We start from the raw sequence: 12240 nt of genomic DNA, 5'->3' as shown, positions 1-12240 counted from the left end.
ACGTTGTATTTATGTTGTAAAATGGCCAAAATTCAATGGTCAAATCAACGTCAGAACCCGACATTGATTAAACGTTGTGAAAAAGCATGTTGTTTCAACGTTGCATTTGTGTTGTAGAATGACCAAAATTCAATGGTCAAAACATCATCAGAACCCAACATTGGTTAAACGTTGTCAAAAAGCATGTTGTTTTAACGTTGTATTTGTGTTGTAAAATGACCAAATTTCAATGGTCAAATCAACGTCACAACCCGACATTGATGTATCGTCGTCAAAAAGCATGTTGTTTCAACGTTTTATTTGTGTTGTAGAATTTTTGTTGGGGAAATGACCAAAATTCAATGGTCAAATCAACGTCAGAACCCGACATTGATTAAACGTCGTCAAAAAGCATGTTGTTTTAACGTTGTATTTGTGTTGTAGAATTTTTGTTGGGAAATGACCAAAATTCAATGGTCAAATCAACGTCACAACCCGAAATTGATGTATCGTCGTCAAAAAGCATGTTGTTTCAACGTTGTATTTGTGTTGTAGAATTTTTGTTGGGAAATTACCAAAATTCAATGGTCAAATCAACGTCAGAACCCGACACTGATTAAACGTTGTGAAAAAGCATGTTCAAAATGACCGAATTTCGATGGTCAAATCAACAACCTGACATTGAACAAACGTCGTCAAAAAGCATGTTGTTTCAACGTTGTGGATTATTGGTTGAAAAATGACCAAATTTCAATGTCAAATCAACATCACAACCTGACATTGGTTGAAAATTGTCAAAAAGTATGTTGTTTCAACGTTGTATTTGTGTTGTAAAATGACCAAAATTCAATGGTCAAATCAACGTCAGAACCCGACATTGATGTATCGTCGTCAAAAAGCATGTTGTTTCAACGTTGTATTTGTGTTGTAAAATGACCAAAATTCAATGGTCAAATCAACGTCAGAACTCAACATTGATGTACCGTCGTCAAAAAGCACGTTGTTTCAACGTTGTATTTGTGTTGTAGAATTTTTGTTGGGAAATGACCAAAATTCAATGGTCAAATCAACGTCACAACCCAACATTGATTAAACGTTGTGAAAAAGCATGTTCAAAATGACTGAATTTCAATGGTCAAATCAACAACCTGACATTGAACAAACGTCGTCAAAAAGCACGTTGTTTCAACGTTGTATTTGTGTTGTGGATTATTGGTTGAAAAATGACCAAATTTCAACGTAAAATCAACATCAAAACCTGACATTGGTTGAAAATTGTCAAAAAGCATGTTGTTTCAACGTTGTATTTGTGTTGTAAAATGACCAAAATTCAATGGTCAAATCAACGTCAGAACCCAACGTTGATGTACCGTCGTCAAAAAGCATGTTGTTTCAACGTTGTATTTGTGTTGTAGACTATTGGTTGAAAAATTACCAAATTTCAAATGTTGAAATTGTTGGGAAATGACCAAAATTCAATTGTCAAATCAACGTCAGAACCCGACATTGATTAAACGTTGTGAAAAAGCAAGTTGTTTCAACGTTTTATTTGTGTTGTAAAATGACCAAAATTCAATGGTCAAATCAACGTCACAACCCAACATTGATTAAACGTTGTGAAAAAGAACGTTGTTTCAACGTTGTATTTGTGTTGTAGAATATTGGTTGAAAAATGACCAAATTTTAATGTCAAATCAACATCAAAACCTGACATTGAACAAACGTCGTCAAAAAGCATGTTGTTTCAACGTTGTATTTGTGTTGTAGAATATTGGTTGAAAAATGACCAAAATTCAATGGTCAAATCAACATCACAACCTGACATTGGTTAAACGTTGTCAAAAAGCATGTTGTTTCAACGTTGCATTTGTGTTGTAAAATGACCAAATTTCAATGGTCAAATCAACGTCACAACCCAACATTGATTAAACGTTGTCAAAAAGCATGTTGTTTCAACGTTGTATTTGTGTTGTAGAATATTGGTTGACAAATGACCGAATTTCAATGGTCAAATCAACAAGCTGACATTGAACAAACGTCGTCAAAAAGCATGTTGTTTCAACGTTGTATTTGTGTTGTAGAATATTGGTTGACAAATGACCAAATTTCAATGTCAAATCAACATCACAACCTGACATTGGTTAAACGTTGTCAAAAAGCATGTTGTTTTAACGTTGCATTTGTGTTGTAGAACATTAGTTGGAAAATGACCAAAATTCAACGGTCAAATCAACGTTAGAACCCGACATTGATGTAACGTCGTCAAAAAGCATGTTGTTTCAACGTTGTATTTGTGTTGTAGAATATTGCTTGAAAAATGACCAAATTTCAATGTCAAATCAACATCACAACCTGACATTGAACAAACGTTGTCAAAAAGCATGTTGTTTCAACGTTGTATTTGTGTTGTAGAATTTTTGTTGGGGAAATGACCAAAATTCAATGGTCAAATCAACGTCAGAACCCAACAGTGATTAAATGTCGTCAAAAAGCACGTTGTTTCAACGTTGTATTTGTGTTGTAGAATTTTTGTTGGGGAAATGACCAAAATTCAATGGTCAACTCAACGTCACAACCCAACAGTGATTAATTGTCGTCAAAAAGCACGTTGTTTCAACGTTATGTTTGAGTTGCTCAACGTCAGGACCAAATTCAACAAGTTCCCAACGTTGTTTCAATGTCTTGTGCCTGCTAGAGGATGACATCACTAGTTAAAAAAATATTTTTGAAAAATACCAAAATATTTAGCTATTTTGATATATTTTGGTCAACGCATCTCACTTTGCAAACCCTGCGAGCGCTCTTACCTACGATGTTGAACCATACGGGAGTGTCGGACTGACCCACGGCCACCGCCCCCACGGGCTGGGCCACGGCGGCTGTCTCCGCCACGGTGAAGTTGTAGCACCGCTGCGTGAACAGTAGGGGCAGCGGCGAGGGCGCGGGCCTGCTGATCCACTCCACGTGGAGTTGGACGGTGGTCCACAGCGGGGGGTCGCCGCCGTCCTCCGCTTTGATCTTGGGAGACAGGAAATGACGTCATATAAAAATAAAACAAAAAAATTTAAATGTATGTATAATGTAAAAATTTTAAATATGAAAATAAAAAATACAATAAATATAAAAATAGCTGAGGGGCTTATAATCGGAGGAAAATAAAACATTATTAAAAATAAAACAACAAAATATAAATAATATATATTATGTAAAAATGTAAATATAAAAATGAAAAATACAACATAAATAATAAAAAATAGCTGAGGGGATTATAATCAGAGGAAAATTACTTTTGAAATATGTAAAAAAAATATGTAAATATAAAAAAATGAAACAACAAAATATAAATTAATAGATAATGTAAAAATTTAAATATGAAATAAAAATATACAGTACAAATATAAATCGTAAAAATAGCTGAGGGCGTTATAATCAGAGGAATGTTATATTTGTAATATGTAAAATATATATCTAAAAATAAAACAACAAAATATAAATAATATATATAATGTAGAAATGTAATTATAAAAATACAATATAAATAAAAAATAATAAAAAATATCTTAGGGGATTATAATCAGAGGAAAGTGACTTTTGAAATATGTAAATAAATATATAAAAATAAAACATTTGAATATATGTATAATGTAAAAATGTTACCATGAATATAAAAAATACAATTAATATAAAATAGCTGAGGGTATTATAACCAGAGGAATGTTATATTTGTAATATGTAAAACATATATCTAAAAACAAAACAACAAAATGTAAATAATATATATAATGTAGAAATTTAAATATAAAAATACAATAAAAATAAAAATAATAAAAAATAGCTTAGGGGATTATAATCAGAGGAAAGTTACTTTTGAAATATGTAAATAAATATATCAATCCATGTTTATTCATATAGCCCTAAATCACAAGTGTCTCAAAGGGCTGTATATAAAAATAAAACAACAAAATGTTAATATATGTATAATGTAAACATTTAAATATGAATATAAAAAATTCAATGAATATAAAAATAGCTGAGGGGCTTATAATTAGAGGAATGTTACATTTGTAATATGTAAAAAAAACAAAAAACATAAATATCTAAAAATAAAACAACAAAATATAAATAATATATATGATGTAAAAATATAAATATATAAAAAAAGGTACAATAAAAATAATAAATAATAAAAAAAATACCTAAGGGGATTATAATCAGAGGAAAATTACTTTTGAAATATGTAAACAAATATATATGTAAATATGTAACAATAAAACAACAAAATATAAATAATATATATAATGTAAACATTTTCATACAAAAATACAATGTAAATAAAACATAATAAAAATAGCTGAGGCCATTATAATCAGAGGAAAGTTACTTTTTAAGTATGTATAAAATATATAAAAATAAAACAACAAAATATAAATTATATATATAATGTAAACATTTAAATATGAAAATAAAAAATACAATAAATATAAAAATAGCTGAGGGGATTATAATCAGAGGAATTTTACATTTGAAATAAGTAAAAAAAAAAACATAAATATCTAAAAATAAAACAACAAAATATATATATATATATATATATATATATATATATATATATATATATATATATATATATATATATATATATATATATATATATATATATATATATATATATATATATATATATATATATATATATATATGTGTGATGTAAAAATGTAAATATAAAAATAATAAATACAATAAAAATAATAAATAATAAAAAAATTGCTGAGGGGGTTATACTCAAAGAAAAATTACTTTTGAAATATGTAAAAAAAATATACTGTATATACATATAAATATATATAAATAAAACAACAAAATAAAAATTATTAGATCATGTAAAAATTTCAATCTGAAAATAAAAAATATAATACAAATATAAATGATAAAAATAGCTGAGGGCATTATAATCAGAGGAATGTTACATTTGAAATATGTAAGAACATGTATATAAATATCAAAAAAATAAAAGAACAAAATATAAATCATACATATAATGTAAAAATGTTAATATAAAAATACAATATAAATATAAATAATAAAAATAGCTGAGGGCATTATAATCAGAGGAAAGTTACTTTTGAAATATGTAAACAAATATATAAAAATAAAATATATTTTTTTAAATACATGTATAATGTAAAAATGTAAATTTAAAAAAAATTAAAATACAATAAATGTAAAAATAGCTGAGGGGCTTATAGTTAGAGGAATGTTGCATTTAGAATATGTAAAAAACATAAATATCTAAAAATAAAACAACAGCATATTAATATATATTATGTAAAATTGTAAAACATATAAAAATATTTTTATACTTTATATTTTTAAAATATAAAAATAATAAGAAATAGCTGAGGGGCTTATAATCAGAGGAAAATTACATTTGAAATACGTTGTCAGCCGTATCGCCCAGCCCTATGTGAACGACGTGGCGTCCTCACGTGGAACGTAGCATCATAAAGTCTTGTAAAAAGTAGCAAACCTTATGAAGTGTTTTATTATCAGAACTTTGTGTTGTTGACTTGATGGAGTGACTGAAATATAAAAACTCTTTTATCCGCGGGGATCAAATTGATCTTTGCCGGCTCATAAAAAGGAATTGTGATGCTAAAAAAAAAGGATTTGTGTGTGATGAAAAGCAGCCAGCGTGAGCGGTTAAAGAAACATTTCCTTGGATTTCAGAGGTCAAACCTACGGTGAGGACGTAGTAGCTGCCCGCCGCCACCGCCTTCTTGGACGACACCGTGGCGGTGCGCTGGTCGATGCCGAACGTCTCGTCGCCGTTGCCGTCCAGGATGCTGTAGCTGACGTTGGCGTTGGCGCCCAGGTCGCGGTCGTGCGCGAAGACGCGGTAGACGGCCTCGCCGCGCCTGCTGCGGTCCCGCTCGGGCAAGCTGACGCGGTACATGACCTCGGGGAAGACGGGCGGGTTGTCGTTCTCGTCGTCCACGTGCACCATGACCCACACGGTGGACTGGCGGGTGGTCACCGGCCCGTCTAGGACCGTCACCTAGGGAACGGGGGGGAGACATGTCGGTTATCCATACTGCAATATCAATACCGCCGATAATGCTAAAAACAGATATTGTCAGCTTAAGGTGACTATGTATGTGTGTGCAAAAAAAATAAAAAAAATATATATATATATATATATATATATATATATATATATATATATATATATATATATATATATATATATATATATATATACTGTATATATATATATACATATATATATATATATATATATATATGTGTACATATATATGTATACAAATGGATATGTTTATATATGTACAGTATATATGTATATACTACTTTTTTTCTAACATTTTACTGTTGTTTTTTCCCCCATCCATTCATTCATCCATCCATCCATCTTCTTCCACTTATCCGAAGTCGGGTCGCGGGGGCAGCAGCCTAAGCATTTAAGCCCAGACTTCCCTCTCCCCAGCCCCTTGGTTTTTTTCCCCATGTAAGAATAGAATACAATAATAATAATAGTATAAACTAGTGTGTCAAAGATTCTGCCTGTATGAAAATAATCATGTTCAGTTACACTTTTAACAATGTTGGTAATATTAAATGTTTTAATTAACCAACTAACTAAACTTTGTTTATGTTTTATGCTTATTTTTAGAACTCCTAATATTTTTCCAAATTAATTAATAAGTCAATATCATTGTTTTTATTATTAATTATCTTAAACTTTGTTTTTATATTTTAAGTATATTTTATTTTTATTTTGAAAACTCCTAATATTTTTCCAATTAATTAATAAGTTAATATTATATATGTTTTTATTAATGATCAATTATCTTAAACCTAGTTTTTATATTTTAAGTATGTTTTATACTTTTATTTTGAAAACTAATATTTTTCTAATTAATTAATTAGTCAATATTATAATTTTTATTATTAATTATCTTAAACTTTATTTTTTATATTTTAAGTATATTTTGTATTTATTTTGAAAACTCATAATATTTTTCCAATTAATAAAAAAAATAATATTATTGCTTTATAATTAATTATCTCAAACATTGTTTATATATTTGAAGTTTATTTTATGTTTATTTTGAGAAGTCCCAGTATTTTTCAAATTAATACGTTGATATTCATTTTTTTATTGTTAATTATCTTAAACTTTGTTTGCAGATTTTAAGTATATTTTATTTTTATTTTGAGAACTCCTAAAATTTTTCCAATTAATTAACAAGTTAATACTGTATTATTTGTATTTATTCATCTTAAGCTTTGTTTATATTTTACGTATATTTTTATTTTTATTTTGAGCGCTTCTACTATTTTAGATCAAAGGTGTCCAAACTTTATTCACCAAGGGCCACGAACTGAAAAGTCAAAGTATACAGGGGCCATATTGATATATTTTATTTTATTTTTTTTAAATGCCAAAAAACTATATTGTGGCTTTGTATTATTGCTGACTAATTATATAAATATACATTTTTATTAGAAAATTAAAAAATTTTCTCATTACATACTGATTTTTTTGCTCTTTTTCTTACAATTTTATTGTAAGAATAGAATAAAAAACAAAAATAATAACATGGTTATTTAACTGCATTAACGAGTGTGTCAAAGATTCTGTCTGTTCAAAAATAATAATGTTCAGTTACACATTTAACAGACTTTATTATGGTTGTTGCAATTCAAATGAATTCATACGTTACTATTATTTTATCTTTCAATTAATTACCAACAACACTTTGTTCATATTTTAAGTATATTTTATTTTTATTTTGAGCGCTTCTAATATTTTACATCTAAACTTTTTCCACTGAAAAGTCATTTTTAATATTTTTATTTTAAAAGAAAAATGCTAAAAACAGATAATATATATATTTAAAGGCAAACATTAGTGTTACATGTGACTAAGTATATTATATAATTATTTTTAGTTTTAAAATGTCTGTTTTTTTTCATAGTATTCGAATTTGTTGCTCTTTTTTTCTTACATTTTTCATGTTGTTTTTTTTCTAATAGATATGTTATTATTTTGATAATACACAACTTTTACAATTTATCGGATCGGTATCGCCGATACCAGCCCGAAATTTACATGGTATCGAAACGGAAAGACAATTCAGTGGTATCGCACATCACTACTGTCCGCGTGGTTGTTAGCCGAGGCGGCGAGGAGCCGAGGCTCATGGGAAATCTCTCTGAATTAGCGATGCCCTGCGGGCGGAGGCAAAGGTCTGATGGCGAAATGGATTTGATGGCGTCAGGGTGAACGCTGGTGCAAGCGGCTTGATGCTGACTGGACTTTTAATGACCGTCTGTGCACGCACCGCCATCTTTACAACAACCTTCTTCCGCTTATTCCACACCTCAACAACATGATATCATTTAGTAATAAATAGGGGTGTGAATCTTTGGCCATCTAACAAAAGTGACGATTTTGATTCGGAATTGACTCACGATTCTCGCAATGCATTATTCGGTATAATAATTATAAGGAGAAAATTCCCGTGGAAATGGGCCTGCTATGTGTGCCCTAAACCGGCGGTCCCCAACCTTTTTTGCACCACCGACCGGTTTAATGTAGGCATTATTTTCAGCATTATAAACACAGCAAGAATAAGTGCGTGCAAAATACGACTCACTATAACGCTGAATTAGTGTTTCTTTGCAATGAGATGCAGATGGAAATCAGTCTTTGGCTACAATCTGTCACTTTTCTGTCTGATATGTTCATTATTTCCTTATTTTGCAACATTTCCTTTGTCATTTTGCAATGTTTTCTTTATTTTGCAACATTGTTCTTGTTATTTTGCGACTTTTTCTTTATTTTGCAATATCTTGCTTGTTATTTTGCAACGTTTTCTTTATTTTCGAAATTTTTTTGGTAATTTTGCATTGTTTTCTTTGGCATTTGCAACCTTTTCTTTATTTTGCAACATTTTCTTTGACATTTTGCAACATTTTCTTTATTTTGCAACCTTTTTTTTAAATTTTGCAACCTTTTCTTTGTCATTTTGCAAAGTGTTGCATGTCATTTTGCAATGTTTTCTTTGTCATTTTGCAACATTTTCCTTGTTATTTTGCAACGTTTTCCTTGTTATTTTGCAACGTTTTCTTCGTTTTGCAACATTTTTCTTATTTTGCAAGGTTTTCTTTATTTAGCAATATTTTGCTTGTTATTTTGCAACGTTTTCTTTATTTTAGAATTTTTGTTGTTGTAATTTTGCATTGTTTTCTTTGTCATTTTGCAACCTTTTCTTCATTTTTCAACATTTTCTTTGACATTTTGCAACCTTTTCTTTATTTTGCAACCCTTTTTTGTTTTGCAACATTTTCTTTGACATTTTGCAACCTTTTCTTTATTTTCCAACCTTTTTTTTATTTTGCAACATTTTCTTTGTCATTTTGCAAGGTGTTGCATGTCATTTTGCAACGTTTTCTTTGTCATTTTGCGACATTTTCTTTGTTATTTTGCAACGTTTTCCTCGTTATTTTGCAACGTTTTCTTGATTTTGTAACATTTTTCTTATTTTGCAACATTTTCTTTATTTTGCAATATTTTGCTTGTTATTTTGCAACGTTTTCTTTATTTTGCAATATTTTGCTTGTTATTTTGCAACGTTTTCTTTATTTTAGAATTTTTTTTGTTGTAATTTTGCATTGTTTTCTTTGTCATTTTGCAACCTTTTCTTTATTTTTCAACATTTTCTTTGACATTTTGCAACCTTTTCTTTATTTTGCAACCCTTTTTTGTTTTGCAACATTTACTTTGACATTTTGCAACCTTTTCTTTATTTTCCAACCTTTTTTTTTATTTTGCAACATTTTCTTTGTCATTTTGCAAGGTGTTGCATGTCATTTTGCAACGTTTTCTTTGTCATTTTGTGACATTTTCTTTGTTATTTTGCAACGTTTTCCTCGTTATTTTGCAACGTTTTCTTGATTTTGCAACATTTTTCTTATTTTGCAACATTTTCTTTATTTTGCAATATATTGCTTGTTATTTTGCAACGTTTTCTTTATTTTGCAATATTTTGCTTGTTATTTTGCAACGTTTTCTTTATTTTAGATTTTTTTTTTGTCATTTTGCATTGTTTTCTTTGTCATTTTGCAACCTTTTCTTTATTTTGCAACATTTTCTTTGACATTTTGCAACATTTTCTTTATTTTGCAACCTTTTTTTAAAATTTTGTAACATTTTCTTTGTCATTTTGCAAGGTGTTGCATGTCATTTTGCAACGTTTTCTTTGTCATCATTTAATGTGGTCTGCCACATAATTTAATGTGGTCTGCCACATAATTTAATGTGGTCTGCCACATCATTTAAAGTGGTCTGCCACGTAATTTAATGTGTTCTGCCACATCATTTAATGTGGTCTGCCACATAATTTAATGTGTTCTGCCACATCATTTAATGTGGTCTGCCACATAATTTAATGTGTTCTGCCACATCATTTAATGTGGTGTGCCACTTCATTTAAAGTGGTCTGCCACTTCATTTAAAGTGGTCTGCCTCTTCATTTAAAGTGGTCTGCCACATCATTTAATGTGGTGTGCCACATCATTTAAAGTGGTCTGCCTCTTCATTTAAAGTGGTGTGCCACTTCATTTAAAGTGGTCTGCTACATCATTTAAAGTGGTCTGCCACTTCATTTAACGTGGTCTGCCACATCATTTAATGTGGTGTGCCACATAATTTAAAGTGGTCTGCCTCTTCATTTAAAGTGGTCTGCCACATCATTTAAAGTGGTCTGCCACTTCTTTTAAAGTGGTCTGCCACATTATTTAAAGTGGTCTGCCACATCATTTAACGTGGTCTGCCACATAATTTAAAGTGGTCTGCCACTTCATTTAAAGTGGTCTGCCACTTCATTTAAAGTGGTCTGCCACTTCATTTAAAGTGGTCTGCCACTTCATTTAAAGTGGTCTGCCACTTCATTTAACGTGGTCTGCCACGTAATTTAAAGTGGTCCGCCACATCATTTAAAGTGGTCCGGCACATCATTTAAAGTGGTCTGTCACTTAATTTAAAGTGGTCTGCCACGTCATTTAAAGTGGTCTGCCACATCATTTAAAGTGGTCTGCCACTTCATTTAAAGTGGTCTGCCACTTCATTTAAAGTGGTCTGCCACCTCATTTAAAGTGGTCCGCCACATCATTTAAAGTGGTCTGCCACTTCATTTAAAGTGGTCTGCCACTTCATTTAAAGTGGTCTGCCACTTCATTTAAAGTGGTCTGCCACTTCATTTAAAGTGGTCTGCCACTTCATTTAAAGTGGTCTGCCACTTCATTTAACGTGGTCTGCCACGTAATTTAAAGTGGTCCGCCACATCATTTAAAGTGGTCTGTCACTTAATTTAAAGTGGTCTGCCACGTCATTTAAAGTGGTCTGCCACATCATTTAAAGTGGTCTGCCACTTCATTTAAAGTGGTCTGCCACTTCATTTAAAGTGGTCTGCCACCTCATTTAAAGTGGTCCGCCACATCATTTAAAGTGGTCTGCCACTTCATTTAAAGTGGTCTGCCACATCATTTAAAGTGGTCTGCCACTTCATTTAAAGTGGTCTGCCACTTCATTTAAAGTGGTCTGCCACTTCATTTAAAGTGGTCTGCCACGTAATTTAAAGTGGTCTGCCACTTCATTTAAAGTGGTCTGCCACTTCATTTAAAGTGGTCTGCCACTTCATTTAAAGTGGTCCGCCACATCATTTAAAGTGGCCTGCCACTTCATTTAAAGTGGTCTGCCACATCATTTAAAGTGGTCTGCCACTTCATTTAACGTGGTCTGCCATTTCATTTAAAGTGGTCTGCCACTTCATTTAAAGTGGTCTGCCACTTCATTTAAAGTGGTCTGCTACATCATTTAAAGTGGTCTTCTACATCATTTAAAGTGGTCTGCCACTTCATTTAAAGTGGTCTGCCACATCATTTAAAGTGGTCCGCCACTTCATTTAAAGTGGTCTGCCACTTCATTTAAAGTGGTCTGCCACTTCTCATCCATTTGGACTCTCTCTGCTGCTGGTGTACCTAATGAAGTGACCCCCGAGTGTTATTACCTTCCCGAGAGTCCTCTCTCTGCGCACCGGAGCCCAACAAAGCAGAGCAGTTGGTTCCGCTCCAGACAGTTGGCAATAGATAAACACCGAGGCGGGGTCAGCGGGGGCCTCATTTCATTTCATTGCCGCTGTAGGCTCAGCGGCGCCTAATAAGTTGCGTGAGAAGTCT

The 12240-nt window shown here is 31.2% G+C and overlaps 1 protein-coding gene across 1 annotated transcript in view; it reads right to left on the bottom strand.

Annotated features, from left to right (window-relative positions):
- LOC133649523 (protocadherin Fat 3) overlaps positions 1-12240 on the bottom strand; it is a 235516-nt gene that overhangs the window by 135177 nt on the left and 88099 nt on the right. The window contains exons 8-9 of the mRNA XM_062046111.1: positions 5720-6034; positions 2787-2997 (exon numbers count right to left, since the gene is read on the bottom strand). Of these exons, the coding sequence (XP_061902095.1) occupies positions 2787-2997; positions 5720-6034 (526 nt within the window). The remainder of the gene's footprint in view (positions 1-2786; positions 2998-5719; positions 6035-12240) is intronic.

Source organism: Entelurus aequoreus, linkage group LG05 (assembly GCF_033978785.1).
Source record: "Entelurus aequoreus isolate RoL-2023_Sb linkage group LG05, RoL_Eaeq_v1.1, whole genome shotgun sequence".
In the NCBI taxonomy this organism is placed as follows: Eukaryota; Metazoa; Chordata; class Actinopteri; order Syngnathiformes; family Syngnathidae; genus Entelurus; species Entelurus aequoreus.
The sequence above is the reverse complement of the archived record's forward strand: the minus strand, read 5'-3'. Positions and strand labels throughout refer to the sequence as shown.